This window comes from Macrotis lagotis, chromosome 5 (assembly GCF_037893015.1).
Source record: "Macrotis lagotis isolate mMagLag1 chromosome 5, bilby.v1.9.chrom.fasta, whole genome shotgun sequence".
In the NCBI taxonomy this organism is placed as follows: Eukaryota; Metazoa; Chordata; class Mammalia; order Peramelemorphia; family Peramelidae; genus Macrotis; species Macrotis lagotis.
Genome location: NC_133662.1, coordinates 216,929,293 through 216,955,009, shown reverse-complemented (window position 1 = coordinate 216,955,009; position 25,717 = coordinate 216,929,293). Strand labels below are relative to the sequence as shown.

The following is a 25,717-nucleotide window of genomic DNA, read 5'->3' as shown; positions in this document are numbered from 1 at the left end:
AGCTTGTACTTTTAGCCAGTCCAACAAATGGCCTGATGGTAAGATGGATTCTTGAATAATGGATGAGGTGGTGACCCAACTTTTATTATTATGCTCAATTGAAAACTGAATTGTGCTACAAAATGACATTATTTCAAAAGGGTGGAATCCTTAAACTGAACTCTATCAAACAGAACAGTCATTAAGGTACTTCTGAGAAACTCTGAGTCCCAACAATCTGGACAGTGTCCCACTTAAATAACATTAACATTATATGAACTGACACAACTCTGGAATTTGCGGCCGCCTGTTTTTGCTACAGTCATACATTGATGAAGTATATTCAGGATTCTGTCTCTCTCTCTCTCTCTGTCTCTATCTCTCTATCTCTCTTTCTCCTGTCTATCTCTGTCTCTATCTCTGTCTCTTTCTCTTTTTCTTTCTCTTTCTTTTCCCTTGTCATGGTCTGTATTCCTCTCAGTTGGGGTCAAGCAAACATAAAAGGTTTTCAGGGGTTTCCTTCTCAAACCTCTATTAAGGGTCATGATAATGTCTTTAATCTAATGAGCAATGACATTTTCAGCATTTTAAAAACCTTTTCATTTCTTTCTACAAATTTCTTATGCAAATTTGGCATAAATTATCATATGAAACATAACAGTAAAATGACAAAGGATAAAGTTGATTTAGCAGAGAATGTTTGTTGGCAGCATTCCATATAACTCCAAGAGGAATGACTGTAGGTCTAGAGCTATGCAATTTGTTAAAGCTGGAAACTATTAGAAGTGCAATGGAGAAAGATCACATAAATTTCTCCAGGCTATGCATTTACTTTTAGGTATTTCATTAATATTGATTGCTTGTACAGACCTTTGATTCTTCTGAGGAAATTTCAGTACCCAACAGTTATGATAACCCTGTGGTCTTGGTTTGGGGTTTGTATACACTATTTGTACCAGCAAATATTTTAGTTTTTTTATTTGGTTATGCAACTTTTATATGTGTTATCACTATAGCTGCTACATAAGATTGGGGGAGCCTTTTACATTTTGATTCTCCAGAAATCCTAACTCATCTCCCTCTTTTTAGGTCTACTTTATCTAGACAGTTCTATACATACATATGAATGTCTGTCTTATTTTGAAATATTTCAAGAGGATTCCAGAATATAACTTATGACCTTATTTACTTGTTTTATGTTTCTTATCACTGGCTATAAGTCTTTTTTTCCCTAGTTTTGGTTATAAAGTTTCTTTTAATACATTAGTATTTTTAGTTGTCCTTTGTACATGTATTTGATTAGAATGGAATTATCAACTACAGTGTTATAAGACCTTCAGAGAAAGAAGGCTGGGAGTTTTGCTTTTTTTTTTATTAAAGATATTTGAATTTTACAATTTTCTCCCCGGTCTTACTTCCCTCCCCCACCCCCACCCCCACCCCCACGGAAAGCACTCTGTCAGTCTTTACTTTGTTTCCATGTTGTATATTGATCCAAATTAGGTGTGATGAGAGAGAAATCATATCCTTAAGGAAGAGACAAGAAGTCTAAGAGGTAACAAGATCAGACAATAAGATATGTTTTTTTTTTCTAAATTAAAGGGAATAGTCCTTGAACTTTGTTCAAACTCCACAACTCTTTATCTGGATACAGATGGCACTCTCCTTTGCAGACAGCCCAAAATTGTTCCCGATTGTTGCCCTGATGGAATGAGCGAGTCCTTCAAGGTTGAACATCACCCCCATGTTGCTGTTAGGGTGTACAGTGTTTTTCTGGTTCTGCTCATCTCACTCAGCATCAGTTCATGCAAATCCCTCCAGGCTTCCCTGAATTCCCATCCCTCCTGGTTTCTAATAGAACACTAGTGTTCCATGATATACATATACCACAGTTTGCTAAGCCATTCCCCAATTGAAGGATATTTGATTTCCAATTCTTTGCCACCACAAACAGGGCTGCTATAAATATTTTTGTACAAGTGATATTTTTACCCTTTGTCATCATCTCTTTAGGGTATAGACCCAGTAGTGGTATTGCTGGGTCAAAGGGTATGCACATTTTTGTTGCCCTTTGGGCATAGTTCCGGACTGCTCTCCAGAAAGCTTGGATGAGTTCACAGCTCCACCAACAGTGTAAAGGCTGGGAATTTTGAAGTACTTTTTTATCTTCCTCAGCCTTGGTTTCCTCATTTATAAAGAATATGGAGTAGACTAGATCCATAGTCTGTGATTTTAAAAAAATATTCTGGTATCTGTATTTCATTATAATCATTTCCCTTTGTAATCTTAGGTATTCATGCATTTAAAATCATTTTTTTGACAAGTGATCCATAGACTTCACTAGACTGCCAAAGGGATTTCTGACGCACAAAAAGTTAAGAAGCCCTAGACTAGATGGTCTCTAGAGTCCCTTCTAGTTCTCTTTAAAAACTGACTCCTATTTGAGCAGGCAAAAATTTTAAGACTAGGGTAGCTAGGTGGTGCAGTGGATAGAGCACCGGCCTTGGAGTCAGGAGTACCTGAGTTCAAATCCAGCCTTAGACACTTAATTACTTAGCTGTGTGACCTTGGGTAAGCCACTTAACCCTATTGCCTTGCAAAAACCTAAAAAAAAATGTTAAGACTAAAATGAGAGTATTTCATTGGAAGGTTTACTATTTTCATGTACTAGGATTTATTTCCCCATTGTCTCTTTTCTCTTTCTTGTCAGAGCAGTCATATTTTTCTCATTTTTGTGCATTTAACCAAGAATATATGAAATTTGGGCGCTCCTGTTGAGACCAGAGAAGATCCAAGGTGAAGGGCCCAAGATAGATGGGAATTACCTAGTTTTAATCCTGTCTAGTGTCTTGAGGAAAGCTTGTTTGTGTCTTGCAGAATGTATACAATCAGTAATTAACAAACTTTTAATATTTATTATGTATTGGTCATAGTGCTAAGCTAGAAATATAAAGCAAAAGTAATCCCTGTCCTCAAGGAGCTTACATTCTAATGTGGAAGACAGTATGTTCATAAATAGATATCTACAAGTTACATATAGTAGGAAAGCAGATTATTCAAAAGAGAGAGTACCTGTTTGAAAATCTCCATGTCTTTTTTTTTTTAGGGTTTTTTTTTTTTTGCAAGGCAAATGGGGTTAAGTGGCTTGCCCAAGGCCACACAGCTAGGTAATTATTAAGTGTCTGAGACTGGATTTGAACCCAAGTACTCCTGACTCCAGGGCCGGTGCTTTATCCACTGCACCACCTAGCCACCCCAAAATCTCCATGTCTTGAGTATGTGTTCAGGTGTACATTTTCCTGTTAGCTTATTTTTAATATTTTTTTTTAGAATTTTTTGTTTAATAATAAAGCTGCTTTTAGTCTGATGCTGGCAAGAAAGCTGACTTAGCCTGAGGCTTTTATAGTTGCATAGGGATTTAAAAAAAAAGTAAATATGTAGACTATGTAGTCTGTTCTGGTTAGTCTGGAGCACTTTGAAACCTTCAGGAAATTGTATACCCCTGATTATAGATGATTCTTTCAACAATGAGAGCACTTGTAGGTACTGCTTCACTAGGTGAGAATGCCTGCTCTATAGTGACCCAGGCCCAATGTTACTGAGAGGTGATGAGTGAAATCAAAGGAATGACGAGAGGTGAGACACCTCACATATAGCTCCATGGGACCTGCTCTGGCCCTTGGGGTGTCCTGCACCTCTGCCATCCTTCAGCGTGGGAAACACATCCCCATATCTTAAGGCTCTTGAGGGTCTGTATATCAGCTGCCCCTTGTGCAGAACCGTGCGACTCTGGGTTCAGCTTGCTTGTCCAGTCTCAGAGAATGTGCGTTGAGAAGGATAATTGCAGAGCGAAATTGGCATTTGTGTGCATGACTGATCAAGAGCAAAGCAACTTAATTTCAGATGCTCTCAGACAGATTTGTCTTTAACCTCTGCTTTTACAAGGAAGAAGATTATAGAGTATTATCATTACTTCAGGTCAGAATTTTATTGCATTTGGCGAAAGACCACTGCAAGACTTACAGAGCTGGGGTTAGATATAAGGTGATCTTTAAAGTGAATTATAAAGATCAAAGCAAAACAAACTTAGAGTTAGTCTGAGTATAACAGTACATATTATCCAAGAACTTTTATTATAAAGGGAATCACCAAACCATTGTGTCACCATGTTCCTTTGTTTCTAAATGGCCAAAGTAGCTATTTCTCTAATTTTCATTGTGACCTGTGCAAAGAGATTCCAGTAGTTAATTACTGTCTAACAGATGTGTTTGTAATTTAGCTTTTCAGATATTTTTCCAGAGTTGCCAGCAGTCATTTTTGCTCTTGGAGACTTTGAGTATGCATGTAATAGATTCCAAGTGAATACTGAAGATCTTCCTATCTCAGGAGGTCTACAGATTTGGAAACAGATTACTATGGACAACCTCTTTTATTATGGAGAAGCTTGATTGATCCATTACTTTAAAAGATCTGATTTTATTTAGCTTAACTTTTCATTTTACCTTATTTAAAGATATTCTTATTTTATTGTTTTCTGAATGGCATATAATCCCAGTTTAATATAAAACAAAAACAATGGAATTTTTGATTTGTGTATATTTCTTAGTTTTAATTGATCTTTTACCTCTCCTTATAGATATCTATTTAAAATAAATAGTTAAATCATACAATTGTAGATTAAGAATTAGAAGGAATCTTATAAGTATCTAGTCAGATCTCCTCAATATATGTATAATAAATAATACTTGTTGAAGGTCACACAAATTAGTGGTAGAGGCAGAATTTGAATTCAGGTTCTTTTATTTCAAATCCAGCATTCTTTATACTATTCCATTATGAAGGGGTAGCTTCTATTTTGCACACTTGGTTGAAAAATATTCTTTCATGTACTTTAGGAATCTTTGATTTCATTAGTGTGGTATCAGTAATATTGCAGCATCCTCTCTACTTTAGTGGCTGATCCTCTTGTGTTTCTGTGACTAGAAAAGTTCATTACCAGGTTACCAAATTCCAAGTGCATATACCTCTGCATATAATTAAATTGGTTCTCCAACAATGGAAATGTAATACATCACCAGGTCTGTACTTGAAGGCTTCTAGCTTGGTAGAACTACTTGCCAGAACTTGTGCTCTTCTGGGGTAACCTTCAAGAATCCAGGATCACTTCCATGTTGCAATGAGACACTGAAGAAAATACTTTAGTGGAGAAACCTAAACCCCTCAGCTATGTGTGTTAGACTGAGTCAACCAACAAACAGAGGAGGTTCCATGTGTGGAGTAGTATATTAGGTGTTGGAGCAAGATACAAAAAACATGGTCACAATGCTCAAGGAATTCTGTCATTTCAGATTGTGCCTTGATTATCACATTAGCCTCCTATGATTGTTCACTTGACTTATTCCCCCCCCACTTTCCAAATCATTTCTACAATGCTGTTATGCTAGATTGATCATCCTAAAATATAGATTTTTCTTCTACTGAAAAATCTTCAATGATCCTCTCTTGCTTCTAAGATAAGATTCAAATTTTTAGCCTGACTTTGAAAACCTCTGCCTTACTGCTACAGATTCTTCCTACCTGATTTCATGTCTCATCTTTTAAAAAACTCTTGTTCTCATCATACTAGTCTCTTAGCTGTCTCTAAACAGGACCCTCCATGGCTTGTCTCCAGGAAGTTCTCCCCTTCCCCCAGGCTGCTGCCCCCCCCCCAGTCCCAGACTTCACTTCCTCTTCCCCTCCCCCTTAAAACCACTGGCTTCAAAGCATATCCCTGGTTGTTCATGCTCTGTCCCTCTTAAAATCTTCTTTTGAGGCTGTGTTTCTAATAACTTGTGTCCAGTTCATGTTCCTTCAGCATCAGGCAATTACTGAAAGGCAGGGGCTGTCTCCTCTTTATCTCCCAGGGCCTCACCTGTAACCTAACATGTGGTAGGTGCTTAAGGAATGTTTGTTGTACAAGTTGAAGTTGAGTAAGAGATAGAATGAAATAGCTCATCATTCCTTTTTATTGCAGACATTTTCATTAAATGGAGAATTTTTCCTTGAATTTTAGATCAGCATTTTTTTAAGCTCTAGATAATATGAATTGTTTATTCAGGATTAATGTAAAATACTTTGATTCATTAGGGAAATTTGGTGATATGTAAATAAATTATGCAATGGAGAATTTTGAAATTAAAAAATTGCAGATTTGTTTTTCTAAGAAAAAGCATGGACTTATTTTCTCACAAATATGTTTTATAAGTTTGCACATGTATATGTTGATACACATGTGAGGTTATAGTTGGAAAGACTGAGTCAGCAAGACCAGAATTCAAGTCCTCTGCTTCAACACTAATTAGCCATGTAATTTTCTAAAGCTGTGGATTGAAGAAAATCTGCTGAAGGGAATTTCCTCCCTGGGATTTTTTTACATCTCTGAAAGTTCAGGTCTGGACAAGAGAAAATGTCTCACATGCTTGATTACCTTCATCGCCTAAATCATTGAGTTGAGAAAATATTTAAACTAAAATTTTTAAGAGTTTAAATATAAGATAATTGCAATATCTTTAGCTCCATGAGCTGTTATTGATAAAAACTAAGATGAGCTTTAATAGAAAATTTTTCTGTATTAAGTAGATTTCAAAATTAAGAAATTAAATATTTGTGATTTTCAGATACAGACTTTCCTATGATTATAACATTGTGTGTGCATGTGGTATGTTATATGTGTATGTGTGTGGTATGTGTGGTATGTGAGGTATGTGTGCATGGGTATGATGTGTGGTGTGTGTATGGATGTGTGGGATGTGTGTGGTGTATGTATGTTAATGCGTGTGGTATAGTGTAAGGTATGTGGGGTTTGTGTGTGTGGTATGTCTGTGGGTGTGTGTGATATGGTGTATGTGCGGGTCTGCGGGTGTTTGTGGTATGTGTATGGGGATGTGTGCATGGTGTATGTGGTATGATATATGTGTATGTATGATGTGTGTGGTGTGTATGCACAAGTGTGTGCATGCATAAGGTGTATCTGGTGTCTGTGGTATGTGCATTGCATGGGTGTCTGCATGTGTGTGTGGTATGTGATGTGTGTGCTTGTGCATTGCATAGTGTGTCTGTGTGTGTATGTGTGCATGTGCATGCTTCCTTTTGAAGCACTTAGTGCACTTGTAGCATATTCAGCCCAGAGAGCAGAAGGAGTCATGTCAGAGGTCAGATATTTGAGCCAGTTTTCCCACAGCCGCCTGGTGTGAGTGATCTTTTACTATGTTTAAAAAAAATGGAAGAGGATTAAAGAGGATTAGAAAGAATATGACCCTCCCAAGTCTAGGCCCAAGGCACTAAGGGAGAGAACTCAGCCAGGCAGCAAATGGGCTTTGCTTGACCAGGGCACAACCTCTGCTGCATTCCTTTAAGAAACTGAATGGGAAATGTTAAGTCCCCAAACTGGATTAGTAAATAATCTCATAGTTTGTGACATCTGCTGAAATAAATTGATGAGCAGGCTGCATTCTTACACTTTGAGGAGGGAGTCAGAAACATCAAGAGCAAAAATGATTAAAGGTGGGGATTAAGTTTAGTCATTATCTAAGAGAAGTATTTCATAAACAAACTGGAAAAAATTCATTTTATATATATTTGGATGATTGAAGTGAGCTGTGCATTTAGGTGCATGTATTTGAAGCATTTTAGAATGCAAGATCTAATGGTCTACTTTGAAAAGTTTTAGAACTGTTGCACCTAAAACACATTACAATACTATAGAATCTCAGTTTTACAAATTCTCTCTTAATTTCTGTTCTTTTTCCTTTGGCCTGTAAAAATTTTGGGAACCACACTGTTAAAGTGAAAGAATATTTTTTTTATGCAATCCATCTGTAAGTAGGAACTTTTTCCCCTTGTATTTTGTAACAAGTTAGTATATTTGTCTATTATGACTCATAATTTAGTATCCAGTAGCTTATAAGCAATGAAACTCTTCTGAACCCATTTCAGTGAGAGAAGAGAGTATCCTGAGCCCTGAGTGGAGAAAAGCCAGAGTGACCAACTAAATAAAATTGAATAGTATTATCACAGATGTTAGCAGTAGCATATGTTCAAGTGGACATTTCAGTTTCCATCTTCATTTCAATATGATTGATGAATGCATTAGTTATTATTGTTCTGCTGTTAATAATGATTTTAATGGTAAAGCAGGGTTTTTAATGTTGGAGTAAAAAATGGATTTCAGAATGAAGTTTGACAACTCTATTAATTCTAGTTCTCCTTCTTGAAAATTCAAGAGGAAGAGGAAAAAAGAAAGTTCTTTCTGTGCAATGCTCCCCAGTATGGTACTTTGTAAATTTTGGACATTTTTGCTTTACTGTGTTGCTAACTTCTTCATTTTTACTTTTCTCAGGGGTATTCATGGGGAAATTTGTCAACTGACTTTCTCAGCTTCTGTTTCCATTTGGGGAAGCTTTTATTCCTTTTGTCATTTTTGTGGCCAATAAGAACATACAAACTTTAAGGATCTTGTACGTGTGTTTTTTAATCAGTATTTAGCACACCCTCACCCCTCTGCTGGATCCTCAGCATCATCATAAGTCTAACACTCCAAATATCCTGAACTTTCATTATAGCAGACAAGCTCCCTAAACATTTTGAGATCTGTGTTTTTGTGAAGTTTGGGTCTAATCCAGATAACTTCACTTTCTTTTCTTCTCTTGTGTGTCTTTGTGTGTGTTATTCTTCCAGTACTTACTTGAAATGAAAAGTTTAATATTGCCCCCAGAACATATTCTGAAACGGGGGGACAGTGAGGCAGTTGCCTATGCTTTCTTTCATCTTCAGCACTGGAAGCGAATAGAAGGTGCCCTTAATCTGTTGCAGTGTACGTGGGAAGGCAGTAAGTATTCTTTTCCAATCCTACTAGCTAATCTCTCTGACTTTATTCACAGCATTCACAAGCAGTCTGCTTTAATGAGATTGTGTTAGCTCCTTAAGGCTTTGTTGTTCAGATTAGTTTCAAAGTGAACTCAATACTATTATGTTCGGTTTATTTCTGGAAATGCCTAATTCACTTATCTTGATGCCTCATTTGGGGTGGGACAGAAGGTGCAATCTTTAAGGTATCAGTAAAGTCTGTGGAGCTAGGGCCATATGATATACAAACATATTATTGAAAATACATAACTGAAGATCTCCCTGTTAGTCCTGTTCTAATGCCTCCTAGGGGCATGGAGCGAACTTTGTGTTCTCAAAGGCTGAAGTTCTGGCAGCTGCCCTGGAGCGCGAAAGACTTCAAGTACTGGATAATTGACAGATGAGAGTTATGTCTGTCATCTGAGGACCTGCCCCACTCAGTTTGGTGAGGCTTTTCCCTGGAGGATTAGATAGGAGATATTTTGTTTTCTTTTTGTTTGTTTTTGTTTTTGTATTTTGCCACAGCAGTTCATGAAATTATCTTCTAAGGCATGGTAGACTAGCAGTCTACATTGATGAAGGAAGCACCCCCAGTGATGATTCTTGAAATGTTGAAGTTGTGGGGAAATAAGAGACAAGCAGAGGAGAAGTTAGACTAGTGAACTTTTTCAGGTTTGTTTAATTGTTTTAAAGTTTTCTTTGCAAGAAGTTATAATATGTTGGACTTTTTTTTCCTTTTAACTTCTTAGGTAATAAATAGACCAAAAAAGTGGAGAAACATAATTAGATGCCTGTTGTTTAGCAATAGGAATTCTTATAGTTGCTCTTCACACAGCAAAATGAATTCAGATAGTTGCTTCTGGAAATTACAGCTTTATTTTTAAACAAACATTCATTTAAAAAAATTAAACCAGGATAAGTAGTAAAATACACCTTTCTCTTCATTCTTCTCTCTTATAACTTCACTATAACAAATTATTCACTTTTTCATGAATAACCATCTTGTAAAACTCCTTAACTTTGTCACTTAATTCACAACTTTGGACATATTTACTCTCTTGTACTCAGTCACACACAAAATGATATAGGTGAAAGATATTAAAAGCATTATCAATTTCAAATTAAATCAGTATTAAAAGACAATATGAAAGTATTATCAATGGTCAGTGTCCCATAAAAGAAGAAGTTGATCTTTTCCTGGTAAAGATCATGGTGATGACCAAAGTGCTTAGCTGAATCGATGCCCTTATAATTGATGCCCAACTCCTTAAGAGTACTGTAGAGGGTACTCCACGGTGAATTTAGGACTAATAGCAACTCCCTTGATATATCCTTTAGCTGTAACCTGAGAAATCACATGTAGGAGTCCCTTTAGAATAAAGTCAGCTGCCCACAAAGGGAAGAAAATAGTCCCAGTTTACTTCATAGTGTGGTCATGCAGAAGCAGCATATATAAAGTACTAAAAAAGTAAATGTTAGAGTCAGTCTTTTCAGGTTCTGGAGGAATTGGTTTAACTCACATGGATGTTTGGTAAAAAATGTCTACCTTGCCTAACCTGTGCTGCAAGCAGCAGGAAGAGGACTAGGAAGTAGTCACAGTTTGTTTTCCATAGCCTTTATTTTTTTCTTTCTCTGCCCTTCTTCATGGCTGTTTATCTCTCAGTTTTCCAGCATCCACATGGTCTCCAGTTTTTTCACAAATCAGCAACTGCTTCAAAGAAAGAAACTATAATAGTCATTCACATTGATAATTTTACCTCAGAAACTCTTCCAATCTTTTCCACTCTGGAGCTCCTCGCTTTTCCATGACTCAACAGAAAATCCCTGCTCTTACTTTCTAAGGGCATCCTGAGAGAGGAGGAGGAGATAGCATAGACCAGGCAAAGCAAACGAACCACTTTGTTCCATATCTGCCCTTGGGCTCTGGTGAAGACAGTCCAGGACCTGGAGCCCAAGAACTTTGGGAAAAGCAATGCTAGTAGCTCAGGGGAAAGCAGCTCCTGGCAAGTCCTCTGTTATATGCGGCTATGGCTACTGAAGACCTGGAAAATACATTTCTTGCACTAAAGTCCTTGTCACTGACAAATGATTTTAACATCAGAAACTGATTTTATCTGTGGAAATGGAATTTTTTGAGGGGAGGAGGGCAGTGGGTTAAGTGATAGCTAGAAAGTATCAAGTGTCTGAGGCTGGATTTGAACTCAGGTCCTCCTGACTCCAGGGCTGTTACTCTATCCACTACTCTATCTAATTGCCCCCTTGGAAATTCCATTTTTAAAAAGAGGCATTACCATCTGTTTGGCTGCCATACCCTGAGGACCCTGGAACCTTTCTTTCTGATTTGTAGCTGAAACCTTCTATATGTGTTGTTTCTCCTACTAGAATGTGAATTTCTAGAGAGCAGGAATTATTTTATCTGTATCTTTAACACTTATTTATCTGTATCTTTAACACTTCTATCTGTATCTTTAACACTTGGTGCTTTGCATATGGTAGGTGTTAAATAACTGCTTTATTCATTCATTTTTTTTATATTGAGAGTATCATATACCTTTTCACTGATATGTAGGATAAATTATCCTAGTATTGCATTAAAATATTTTGCTTTTGTTTCCCCTTAGCTTTTAGAATGATTCCATACCCATTAGAGAAAGGCCATCTATTTTACCCTTATCCCAGCTGCACAGAGACAGCCGACAGAGAACTATTACCCAGTAAGTGAATTTTTCATGTTTTTCTAAGATTATACAATTACATTTTCCTCTCTGTCTTAGCTGTCTTCAATGTGTTTATTAAAAATAAATTATTGTTGATGTCTTTTGGTTTTACATCATCTATATTTCCCCAGTATATCCCTCTCCTTCCATTCCCCCAGAATGCTATTCTTATAACAAAGAAGAAAAGAAAAAATACTTTGGCAAAACTAGCAATACATTGTTATACTGAATGAGAAGTAAATAATATTATTATTGTAACATCTTTGAATGATAGGATTGTTTACTATTCTCAGTAATAGTGGCCCTGCTCAAATATAGGTAGACTTTAATTTACATTCTTTGGAGGAAAATGTTTTGTAACATCCAATAATAGACTATTTTCTCATCTGCAAGATCTTAATCCTACCTTTATCATTCTCAGCAGAAAGCATGAATTCTTACTTTTCTAAAAAATTGACTATAGGACATCCAATATAAAGTCATGATTTTCTTTCTTTCCATCTTTTTTTCCTTAAAATTTTATTTATTTTGAGTTTTACAATTTTTCCCTCAGTCTTACCTCCCTCCCCCATCCCCCACAGAAGGCAATCTACCAGTCTTTGCACTGTTTCCATGCTATAAATTAATCCAAATGAAATGTGATGAGAGAGAAATCATATCCTTAAGGAAAAAACATAAAGTAAAAGAGATAGCAAGATCAGACAATAAGATGTCAGGTTTGGTTTTTTTTTTTTTTCTTAAATTAAAGGTAATAGTCCTTGGTCTTTTGTTCGAACTCCACAGTTCTTTCTCTGGATACAGATGGTATTCTCTATTGCAGACAGCCCCAAATTATCCCTGATTGTTGCACTGATGCAATGAGCAAGTCCATCAAGGTTGAACATCACCCCCATGTTGCTGTTAGGATGTACAGTGTTTTTCTGGTTCTGCTCATCTCACTCAGCATCAGTTCATGCAAATCCCTCCAGGCTTCCCTGAATTCCCATCCCTCCTGTTTTCTAATAGGATGCTAGTGTTCCCATGACATACCTATACCACAGTTTGCTAAGCTATTCCCCAATTGAAGGACATTTACTTGATTTCTAATTCTTTGCTACCACAAACAGGGCTGCTATGAATATTTTTGTACAAGTGATGTTTTTACCCTTTGTCATCATCTCTTCAGGATATAGACCCAGTAATGGTATTGCTGGATCAAAGGGTATGTACATTTTTGTTGCCCTTTGGGCATAGTTCCAGACTGCTCTCCAGAAAGGTTGGATGAGTTCACAGCTCCACCAGCAATGAAATAGTGTCCCAGATTTCCCACAACCCTTCCAACAATGATCATTGCCCTTTCTGGTCATATTGGCCAGTCTGATGGGTGTGAGGTGGTACCTCAGAGAAGCTTTAATTTGCATTTCGCTAATAAGTAATGATTTAGAGCAGTTTTTCATATGACTATGAATTGCTTTGATCTCCTCATCTGTAAATTGCCTTTGCATATCCTTTGACCATTTGTCAGTTGGGTAATAGCTTTTTTTAAAAATCTGACTCAGTTCCCTGTATATTTTGGAAATGAGTCCTTTGTCAGAAACATTAGTTGTAAAGATTGTTTCCCAGTTTACTACATTTCTTTTGATCTTGGTTACAGTGGTCATTCTTTCCATCTTACAATTTGTATTGTCACCCATTTTCTTTGTTTCCTGTTAGGGAACATAGAGATTTTTTTTCTTTTAGGTTTTTGCAAGGCAGTGGGGTTAAGTGTCTTGCCCAAGGCCACACAGCTAGGTAATTATTAAGTTTCTGAGTCCGGATTTGAACTCAGGTACTCCTGACTCCAGGGCTGGTGCTCTATCCATTGTGCCACCTAGCTGCCCCAGGACATAGAGTTTGTTGAGTCCAGCCCCCTCATTTTAGAAATGAAGGCACTGAGGTCCAAAGTCATCCAGCTACTAAGTGTGTCGGGCAGTAGTTCAGTTGTGACTATCACGACTCAAAATTAACAAATGCAATATCCATTTCCCAGGCTTCCTCTTCTTCTTTGACCTTTTTCTAGTTCTGTTGACTATTTCTACCCTGCCCAAACTTTGTTTTCCTTCCCTCAGAAGGCAGAACTTGTAACTATAAATGGAAGTTGAATAGAGGCAGGATTCAAGGGGAAGGTTTCAGAAGTCAAATGGGCTAAACCAGTAGGTTCCTTCCTACTGGAGGTTTTCATTCTTGTAGCTGGCTAACTGCTTGGTGGTATAGAAGGGATTATTGGTCAAAGAAATACTGAACCTTCTGATTTTTTATTTCTTTCTTGGCTTGTAGCCTAGACTCATCCCCTATTTTTCCTTCTTTTCTGACTCTTCTGACCCTTGACTGTTTCCTTTTACTATTTATCCTAGTGTTCCTGCCTGCTCAGGGTAGATGTTGTCAAAGATTTTATCTTTAGTCATTCTTCTCTATAGTCATTTTCTCCCTCATCAATTTTATTTTACCTTCCCATCCTAATTCAGGTATCATCAGGAGGAAGGTTGCTGTTTTACAGCTGATTCTCAAATTCCTATTTCCAGACTCTCTCTCCTGAAGTCTGTTCAAGGATCTCCTGCTATCTTATGGTTATTCCCACTTGGTTATGCTGTTGGAAGCTCAAATGAACATAATTATCCTAGACTTCTCATCTTATACTACTCAACCCAATTTTTCCTAACTTTTTAAAATAACATTTTTATTCTGTTTCCCAGTTTCAAAACCTCAGAGATATTTTTCATTTTTTCCTTCCCTTATGTAGTCAGTTATCAAATACTGTTGATTCCTCTTTTGAAAAAAAAAAGTTGTTCAAAACAATTCCCAAAAGAACTGCATAGGGGCAGCTAGGTGGCGCAGTGGATAGAGCCCCGGCCCTGGAGTCAGGAGTACCTGGGTTCAAATCCGGACTCAGACGCTTAATAATTACCTAGCTGTGTGGCCTTGGGCAAGCCACTTAACCCCGTTTGCCTTGCAAAATCCTTTAAAAAAAACTGCATAGTATTCACAATCACATGAAAGAAGGCTCAAATCACTAATAATAAGAGAAATGCAAATCAAGCTTTTACCTCATATACTACAAATTAGCAAAAATGGCAGAAAGTGGTAACAGTTAATGTTGGAGGGATTGTCGAAAGTTCAGCACGCTAATATTATTGGTGGAGCTGTGAAATGATGGAACCATTTTTTTTTTAGGTTTTTGCAAGGCAAACGGGGTTAAGTGGCTTGCCCAAGGCCACACAGCTAGGTAATTATTAAGCGTCTGAGACCGGATTTGAACCCAGGTACTCCTGACTCCAGGGCCAGTGCTTTTATCCACTATGCCACCTAGCCGACCCCCCCCCCGCCGCCATGATGCAACCATTTTGGAAAGCAATTTGAATTTTACAAATAAAGTGACTAAAATGTTCATACTCTTTGAACCAGAGTCTTCAATACTGGGCTTCTAAACATCCCCATATATGCCAAAGTAATTAACAGCAGCAATTTTGGGGATACTTAAGAGTTGGAAATGAAGGAAATGCTCATCAATTGGGGAATAGTTAAACCAGTTGTGGTACAGGAATATGGTAGAATTGTAAGAAATGATTTTGATAATGAATACAGAGAAGCTTGGAAAGATATACATGAATTGATTTGGAATCAGATCAGCAAAATAAAGAAACCAACATGACAAAATGGAAAGAATGATGAGATACAAAATCAGAAGTAATTGCAACAAGATTTTAGAGTACCCCACAGGACCAAATGAAGAGATGTGAGAAGATGCCTGCCCTGTCTTTTGATTAGGTAGGGAGTCCACAGTGTTACACATCACAGACAATTTAGACTGTATCAATTTTCCCATCAGTTGTGCTAGTTCTCTTTTTCTCTTCCCCATAAAGTAGCATTAGGTACCTGGTGATACTGAGGTATGATAAAAGAAGAAACAGAAAAATGTCAATTAAGACTTCTCCCTTAAAAAAGGGATGTTTATCAAATACACTCCCTTATTACCACTGGCATCTGTGTGCACCCTTTTCTCCTCTCACCTGAGCTCCTGGTCACTTAGTAGATAGAGCACCTTGCCTGGAGTCAGGAGACCTGAGCTCCACTCTGGCCTCAGCCAAGCCCCTTCACTTTTGCGGGCCTCAGTCTTCTCAGCTGTAAAATAGAGATGATAATTGCAGAGTTGTTTTGGAATCAAATGAGATCATGTGATGTTCTAAGCACCATAGTAGTTGCTGTCTTAACTGCTTATTCCTTTCCCCTTCCCTCCCTAATCTATCTTCCCTCTCTAATCTATCTTGTATACAGTCCCCAGATGAAGCTTCCTAAAGCCTACTTCTGATCGATAGCGCCACATGACCTAACCTAGCATTCCAAGTTTTCATGATCCAATCTTGCCTTAGTTTTCCTCATCACTCTCCTATTGATACTATGTACCAGTCTAGACTATTCTTTTGCCTTTTGACTTGAATTCCTTCTGCCTAGAATGTCCTCCCTTGTTTTTTCCTATTTAAATTCATGAGAAATACCTTAAATGACAGTTCCTTTAGGGTCCCCTTCCTTAGCATCTCAAAAAATATGTAATCCCTGTTTCCTCTGAACCCCTATATCACTTTGGACTCTTCCATTAGATTTACTGGGTGTTACTATTTGTCATAGGTATTTGTGTGCAAATCTCATCTTCCCTACTAAAGACATAGCTTTTACTCATCTGCAGTGCTCAATAAATTTTTTGGTACATGTGTGAGTGAAATGATTGATGAAATTTATGTTGCTACCATTCCCAGATGAACTTGCATTTTAATGGTTTGGGACCAGAATTTCTAAGCCAAAGAAATAAATTTCTAATTGTAGAGGGAGGGATGTGGACACTATTGGAGGAAGAAGTGGGACTGTCTTCTTCATTGCCTCTGAAATTACACTATGTAAATGACTGTTTTCTCTTCCTAAACATAAAGCCAAGCCTGGATAATAATATAACTAGAACCAGAATTCTCTGCTCTGTAAGGCCACAATTTTGGCAACATGCCTGTTGGCAAGACTGAGTTAATGCTAACTCCACAGATATGGATGTTGCCTGCTGACTTACAAATTGGGGGTGGGGTTGCATGCTCTGATTTTTTTTTTGGTCTATATTGTGTCTCAGTGTGTCAGATGACCTGTAGAACAGACAGGTTTTTTTTTTTAATAACATGAAGTACTAATGCCTACAAGTGTTTAATACTTTTTGTTTTTAATCCTTCTTCACCCTTGATTTGACTTATTGCATACTGGGATTTACTTGTGAGCTTCAGAATGAAGGTCAGACTGGAACTATTTCCTTTGTTCACTCACATATTTAGTTGAGTCTTATATAATACCCCCTGATAAATTTTTCCATGCAAACTAGTGATGAAATCTGAAATTTGGCTCTAAGAGAGTGCTTCTCCCTTAGTCATCTATTATCTTGAGGTATTAACTGAACATTGACTGACAAGTGATTCTCTTTAGAAAGTCATCCAAAAAGAAATAATTAGGACCTTCACACAGCATGAACATTTCACATTTTAGAAAATCATTTTAGCTGTAGCTATGCAATAGCTGTGACAAGGTTTTGGCATTCCTCCCCCCCTCCTCCCCTTTGTGTAGGAGACTTCATGGGATTGGAGTGAGAACCATTGGCGCACATCAGACTATACCTTCCCTCTCTTCTAAAGGACAGATATTCTATCTTTCCCTATATGAGTTAGGCTAAGAAAATGATGTGATCAGAGATAGTCTTTAAGAAGCTTTTTCTGATATTTGCATGCAGGATAGATTTGAGGGGAGAAGATACTTGAGGTAGAGTTAGGGGAAGTTATTCTGGGAGTTTAGGTGAGAAATAAAGAGGAATTAAATGAGAGTGATGGCACTGGAGAGAAGAAAATAAAGGATGACTGTATATGTCCAGAGAGTCCATCTGCCTAGTGGAGCCAGGTTACACACATACACATATTAGAAGCATGAAAGCTGTAATTCTACCTGGAATATAGACTGATTCTTATTTCTAATGTATTGCTGGTATTTTCTTACTGTGAACATAATCTAGATCCCTGAGAATTTACTCTGTCTCTAAGAGAATTTTAGCTTTTGTAATATACATGGTAAATTTAGCAAAGGAGACACAAAAATATTACAACTACTGAAAACAGCAACTTAGGTATATTAGATCCTATGAAGATGTTTAAAGAAAGTTTGATTTATCACTGACCTCTTTGAGACTTCATCAAATTGGACATCCTTGACATAACACAGGGTGTGACTTCAGTAATCTCTGGGTTCATAACCAATTCTGGGTCTTCAACTTTGTCACCCATGAAATCTTAGCATGGGCACTTACTCAGGATTGGCGCTCATGTGTTCTTGAATCATTTAAAATAAGCAACCATCAGTAACACACACATCTCGTGTGACCTGGAACTTTTTCTTTATTTCCTCTTAATTTTTCCACTTTTAAAAATAAATTTTACTTAAAGTTTGTGTTGTTTTAGATGAGGTTAGACTCTGGCAAAAATGTGTAATTATTCTGCCTTTTTTTTTTTTACAGCATTTCATCATGTTTCTGTTTATCCAAAGAAGGAGCTTCCTTTTTTTATTCACTTCACAGCAGGTCTGTGTTCCTCTACAGCAATGCTTGCCCTTCTCACCCATCAGTTTCCTGAAATCATGGGTATTTTTGCTAAAGCTGTAAGTATGGTCTCAAGGACTTGCTTAGAATATCTGTGAGACACACAGGAAACTGTTTTTGATTTTTCTATGCAAACCAATTGAGATGTGGAAAATGTGCATTTAGAGTAAATTATGAGTCATGTCTTGTACAGTTGCTGCCACGGAGTCATCAAATTTGGGTCTTGGGTGATTTGACCTATGATTCTGTAACTTTAACAAAAAACTTGAAAGAGCGCAGTCCTGAACATTATAAAGTTGGTCTCTGTAGATCACTCTTCATAGTAATACAGCACTCATTACTAACTTAAGAACAATTCAGCTTTTCTTGGCTTGCTTACCATTATTGTATGTTTTGTTTGGCATTTTAAAAAAATTCCATATTTTATGAACAAGGCTTCTGGTTTTCCATTTAATCTAAATCATTAGCTCTAAGATCCATTGAACTTAAGTTAAATTTAGAAGTACAGGCAGGGTGGTGCAAGCAAGGTGATTAGATCAGTTGCCCTGGATACCAAATGTGCTTTGACCTGAAAGTTGCCCCTGGCCATTGCATTGATTTGCTGCCCTGACTTGAGAGTCTAAAGCACACATCACCACTGAGTTCTAGATTAGGTTATGCTTGTGAGTGGAAGTTCATGGAACTCGTACCTCAGGTATGACTCTTCTCCAAGAGTAAAGGGGTATAAAATAACATGTTACATCTTTGAATAATCTTTTATATTAACATTGATTGGTGCTAAGAGAAAACTTTAATAGTCCCTTTCTATCTCCAAGTCTTCTAATACCATTTTCTTATGTATCTTCCCATCTTCACACTGGGGACATTAAAAGAATTAGAATATACTAAGAAAAAAGGTGGTTTCACCCTCAATTAAAGACATTACCTTTATTAGGTTCAAGTAAAGATTTTGAGCTATAGGTTAATAGTTCTATTAGCAATGATATTAGAAGCTAGAAGTCTATATCCCCTCTTCTGCATGAAGTTTCTCTTTTTTCCTTCAGCTGTTTTTCCTCATCCCCTCCCTTGCCCCCCACATGTTTTAAAACTATTTATGTGACAGCCTATTCTGTGCCTTAAAGATCAACTATCTTTCCTTTAGCATCAGTGGTAAGATTTCTGGTCCCTATTTTACCCATTTTACTCAGAAGGTGAGCTTCACAATGTATTAAGTTGCCTCTGGCACCTCGCCTGAGAATCTGAGTTTTCTCTTGATCTTTGGTCAAGCCTGAAAAAGAATGATTCTCCACTCTTGTGGAGGGAGAATAGAGATTTGGATTAAAAACAAATTATTCAGTTTCCTTTTAGTGTAACAAGACAGCTTATTGATCATACTATAACTGCTTCCTATAATTGTGCCGAATAGGGAGAAGGTATTTCATAGAATTCTGAAACAACTTTACTTGCTTTATCTGTCATGGAGAGGAATTACTCTGAAGAGAATCCTATCTGTTTGAAGAAAGTTTGAAGAAAGATTGCAGCTATGCATATGGGATTATGGAAGGACAGTGGGAGAAATTGTTCCTAGGTATATGACAGGGTAGCAGGATAAGGAAGGGAAGAAGAGAAATCTGGAATAAACTTGTAGATAATGGAACAACTGTATTCCTTTGAGGGTAGTGGCCAAAGAGCTGGGTTAGAATATACTGTTTCCTCCATCTATCATTGATAACTTGTAGTTCCTGCCATGATTGGAGAGATGACTAGAAGATCCCATAAGAATCACATGGAATAAATATACTTCTGATAAGATATAACCCATACCTATTATTCCTTTATGATTAAATAGTAGCAAATTTTGAAGTGAAACTTCTTTTCATAGATTAAAATGTAATCCAACTAAATAAGCTGCAGAAATTTTTTTGCATTATTAAAGCCTTTAGTTTTTAAACAACAGGCTTTTCACCATTAACTTTTGATTTAAAATATTTTTATATTTGTAACTTTGTTGAATTGAGATAAAAATTTTTGTATGCAATTTTTAAAATGTCTCCTTCCAGGGTAAACCCTTACATGTCACATTTTTTCTCAAAGATTTTTACATGTGATCTTAAAATTCCTAAAGCTACTTAGAAGACAGAAAATAACTTCAGACTAATACCTGAGATATTGTCATTTAGGGGGAACCATCTCGTTGTGCTAGGTAAGGTACAGACAGTTCTCAGTATATGAATTTATTACTGGTAAGTTGTCCACTTTATATAGCACCTCTCTACTCTTTCCATTCATCTACCCATTGATTTTGGTGAAGTCTGTTGACTTTTGCCTATCTTTCTAATAGAAATGTAAAATTTTCATACATATACCCAGAAAAGAAAGATCTGTTCTTGAGTTTTCTCTTAGAAACTACTAGTAAGTAATGATGGTGATATTATTGAAACCCTGCAGGTATTTTACTGATTAAATAGTCTTCTGTGGGGTGGTCTGGAAACTTAACCAGTTTTTATAGTACTTTCCTATAAGAAAATCCATTAAATTAAATACAACCTAATTATAAAATGGACTTCTGGAACACAACCCATTCCTAATTTAGCAACTACTTATTGTCAGATATTCATTCAGTCATTAAGATACTTGTTAGAGGGGTCAACACAACAGAAAATGGGGACAGTTTTCTGAAGTGTGCTCATTCAAGAAAACCCTTTCAAAACTTTTTCTTAGTTTTTAATTTCATAGTTAACATCCTCTCTCATTTTCCCCATTTACTTTAAGCTTTATAAAATTATTTTTTTAAGCTTTATAAAATTATTACAAAATTTTTTTTAACTGTCTTTAAGAAATTTTGATATCGGGGCAGCTAGGTGGTGTAGTGGATAAAGCACTGGCCCTGGAGTCAGGAGTACCTGGGTTCAAATCCAGTCTCAGACACTTAATAATTGCCTAGCCGTGTGGCCTTGGGCAAGCCACTTAACCCCGTTTGCCTTGCAAAAACCTTTAAAAAAAAAAAGAAAGAAATTTTGATATCTTTCATACTTATAAGTCACAAAACCTTAGAGTTGGATGAGATCTTGGAAATTATCTAGCTTAACCTCTGCTCAAATCATAAAATTCCCATATAATATGTATTATCCAGATGATTAGTTTTTCCTTAAAAGACCTCCAAATGACATGGAATTCACTACTCTCAAAACGAATTAAAAGCATTAGTGTTACATTCTCATTTAAATGATACTGTCCTTTATAGAACTTGACTTTACTTTTACAAAACTGATTTTTTTCTTGGATGATAAGAAAACTTCAGCTAGTGTCAGATAAAAAGAGAAAGAAAATGAGAAGCAGAATGTGCTGGTATCACACTTGATATTCTTTGCCAGAATGCCAGAAAAAGGAAGGATTGCCTTAAACCAGTAGTTTGTTTTCTTATATACTGTGTTAAATATTAAAATTGAGAGTAAAGGTAGTGAACAGATTAGTTGAACTGTAATATGAGAAGAACTTTTCTTCAGAAATGATCTTGAATGTTCCTTAAAAAGTCAGCCTTACTTTTCTCGTTTCATTTTTCTTCTTTGTAAAACAGGCTTCCTTCTTATTCAGTTGAATTTAATTGGGCCTTCTCCTTAGCATCAATTCTCCACAGAGAAGCCACTTAAGGGTTTTCATCAGCCAACTAATAATACAATAATAGATACATATTATATATGTATCTTATATGTGACAGAATTGTTTATGAACCTAAAAATACTATAGTTTGTTTTTTTTGTTTTGTTTTGTTTTTTTAGATTTTTCAAGGCATTGGGGTTAATTGGCTTGCCCAAGGCCACACGGCTAGGTACTTATTAAGTGTATGAGGCCATATTTGAACTCAGGTACTCCTGACTCCAAGGCCCGCACTCTATCCACTGCGCCACCTAGCCGCCTCTATAGTTTGGGTTTAACAAAATAGAGGAAGCCTATGAAACTGTGGAAGAAGAGGCTATAAATATGTAACATGAAATGAAGAATTAGAAAGATTGCTGACCCTCCAAATAAAATGGTGACAATTATTTTCTCCAAAGCAGTACTTCACTAAATTTTTGTTCCATTTGCTATGTATTGTAGTTATGCCGTTTCCAACTAGTTCTTCTAATCTTTATGTGGGAAAATGTAGTCGAACATGCCAGTGATGAATTTCTGAGCAACTTATAATTGGTTTGCTCCAGTGTAGCCTGGGCCTAACAATCTGCTTGATTAATTCTTTAAGGACTGCATTAGCCAAAGTTGTATGATTTCCAAAGAGATAGGTCAAATGTTACACTAACAAAGGACCACTGTGTAAAATTTTTCTCTTGGATTCCTACAACTCCTTCCCAAAAAATAATTAACTTTTTTCTTCCAAAATTACATTTGATTTTGAATAAAGATATGAATGCCAAGTGTTGCCCTCCTTGAATGGTCACTAAACATTTAGGAAGGTCCTTCTGTCTATATAAATTTCTCCAGAGTAAAATTAATTTTTGATCCTGGTTTTACTGATAGGATACCAGTGGAAGAAGAAATGGTAACTATGGTTATTAAGGATACCTAATAAGCCATTGTTATACCCAGCATTTAACCTCACTTGATATAGTGCCATTTTGATAGAGTACTACTTTAGATAGAGTACTACTTTAGGAAGTTATCTGGATAATTCCTAAATAGGTAGGGAGTCTTTTAAAATAATATCTTATTTCAAAAAGACTGACTAACTATGATTAATGTGTACCTCTTTTGCAATTGTATAGTGTCACAGTCAGTCCTCAGATTGACAACTACCAGATGATTTTGTATGAAAATTGATTATTTTGGAAATGAATTTCTACACTGCATGCAAACTCATATGGCAAAAATGATGTGTCTTTTTAATCTCCTCAAATTTTCAACTTAGATTTTCCTAAAAGCATTGTTCTGTAACTGCCTGTTGAAGCTATGCTGTACCAGAGGTTTTTCAGTGGGACTCTAATGAATAAAATGAGCCTTCTAAAAGGCAAGTCTGAATTTTCAGTTGTATGAGTTTTCTTTCCACCCCTGATGCCTATTTTATTGTTGTACTGCCTTTTTTTTTAACTTTCTTATCACCTATAAACTCTCAGCATTCTTCTGATTCTCATTGGCAACTAGAGAACTAGATCAAAATTTATTGGATTTCTTAGTGTTCATAGACAAAGGGGAAAATATATTAAGTCCCTGTTTTTCTGTATGGGCATGGGTGGGTGTCTTCTCTGGATTCTTACTCAAAAAAAGATATTAGTTTGAACAATTCATAAAATAACTGCTGATTCTGCTTTCGTCCCCAGAATTCCATAGGACTAGGCTCTTCTCAGAAAAAAAAAAAGATCAGTGCAGTATGTGTTGGTTGCCTAATGGACAAAGAACAGAGTCCCTTCTTTCTTCATAGGTCAGTTCATAGAAAGCACTCCCTTGTTATTTGTTGCACATTAATTATTTGCTTATAAAAAGCTCACTCTGTTAATGATATATTGAAACCATCCTTTCCCCTCAAACAGAATGTACCAATTTTAGAACTTCCTAATAGTAACTAATAGTATTTATTATTTAGTGAGAGGTAGTATAATGTGGTAGATGGAGCACTGGACTTGGGGTCAGGAAGACCAGACTTTAAATCTTACCTCAGACATTCATTGCCTTTGATCTTTTTACTTCCCAATCAAAAAATTGTTATTACTGTTTTTATTCTTCAGTAACTTGGAAAATAAATCATTTAAATCTTTTTTTATTTTTTTATTTAATATTTATTTGTTCTCATTTTGTACAATTTTTTTATACATTAATAAAATATTCTTGTTTAAGAGTAAACAAAATACCCCCTCCTCCCAAAAAATATAGACTCACTTGAATGATAAAGTAAAGGAGAGAGAAAAAAAATTAAAATTAAAATTAAAAAAAATAATAGTAATAATTGCAGGTGTGGCCAGGTGGCGCAGTAGATGGAGCACCAGCCCTGGAGCCAGGAGCACCCGAGCCCATATCCGGCCCCGTACACCCAACAATCACCCAGCTGTGTGACATGCAAGCCACCCCAACCCCACTGCCCTGCATAAACCAAAAAAAGAAAAAAAAAAAGACATAAAATAGTAATAATAGTAGGGGCGGCCGGGTGGGAGCACCCAGGTTCGAATCTGGCCTCAGACACCAATGATCACTCTACTATGTGGCCCCAGGCAGGCCACCCAGCCCCATTTGCCCTGCACCCCCCCAAATAATAATAATAATAATAAATGTGCTTCAGTCTGTGTTAACACCTCCAGCTCTGTCATGGGTAGATCACATTCTTTAGGATAAGTCCATCACAAAAGTTACTTCCATATTTTTCCAGCGTTGCCATTGCTGATCACAACTCCCTCCTTTTGTATTTCTCCACTACCATGTACTATATTTTCTCTCCTTTCACTGACTCTGCTGTAGGGTAGCTGAGTGGCACAGAAGACAGATCCCTGGTTCTGGGGCCAAGAGGCCCCCAGCCCCTATAATACCCCTTAGGCCCAACATCCACCTGGCCCTATGGTCCTGGACAGGCCATCCAATCCCAGCCCCTTGCAAGAAGTAAAAAAGAAAATACGTTATATCTGACCACTCTCCCCCCATGGTCCATCCTCTCCTTCATTCACATCCTACTCCTTCCCCCTGTCCCCCCACCACTTACTCCAGATGTCTATACCCCATTGAGTATATATGCTGTTTCCTCTCCTAGCCACCTCTGATGAGAGCGAAGATTCCCTCATTTCCCCCTTGCCTTCCCCCCTTAAATATCATTGCAATAGCTCATTGTAATAAAGAAAAATCTTATATGAAATATCTTGGCCTATTCCTCCTCTCCTTTTTCTTTCTCCCATTACATTTCCCTTTTTTCTATTGACTCCATTTTTATACTACAATATATCTTCAAATTCAGTTTTCTCCTGTGCTTCATCTATAAAAGCTCCTTCTACCTGCTCTGTTAATTGAGAAGGTTCATAGGAGTATTATCAGTGTCATTTTTCTATACAGGAATACATGCAGTTCATCATCATTAAGTCCCTCATATTTTCCCCTTCTCCTCACATCTCTATGCTTCACCTGAGTCCTGTATTTGAAGATCAAACCTTCTGTCCAGCTCTGGCCATTCCAACAGGAACATTTGAAATTCCCCTGGTTCATTGAAAGTCCATCTTTTTCCCTGGAAGAGGATGTTCAGTTTTGCTGGGTAGTTGATTCTCATTGCATTCTAAGCTCTTTTGCCTTCTAGTATATTCCAAACCCTATGAGCTTTCAGTGTAGTTGCTGCTAAGTCCTGTGAGATCCTGATTGCAGCTCCATGGTATTTGAATTGTGTCCTTTTGGCTGCTTGTAATATTTTCTCTTTGACTTGGGAGTTCTGGAACTTGGCTATAATATTCCTAGGGGTTGGTTTTTTGGGATCTCTTTCTCAGAGGGATCTGTGGATTCTCTCCATTTCTATTTTGCCCTCTGCTTCTAGGATATCAGGGCAATTTTCCTGTAGTAATTCTTTGAAAAT

The 25,717-nt window shown here is 36.9% G+C and overlaps 1 protein-coding gene across 8 annotated transcripts in view; it reads left to right on the top strand.

The window, feature by feature from the left end:
• ST7L (suppression of tumorigenicity 7 like) overlaps positions 1-25,717 on the top strand; it is a 187,233-nt gene that overhangs the window by 39,434 nt on the left and 122,082 nt on the right. The window contains exons 12-15 of one of the 8 annotated variants that reach the window (XM_074188450.1): positions 8,695-8,845; positions 11,484-11,576; positions 18,127-18,266; positions 23,499-23,900. In XM_074188450.1, the coding sequence (XP_074044551.1) occupies positions 8,695-8,845; positions 11,484-11,576; positions 18,127-18,266; positions 23,499-23,657 (543 nt within the window). In that variant the 3' untranslated portion in view covers positions 23,658-23,900. The other 7 variants (XM_074188442.1, XM_074188444.1, XM_074188449.1 and 4 more) reach the window with 7 other exon arrangements.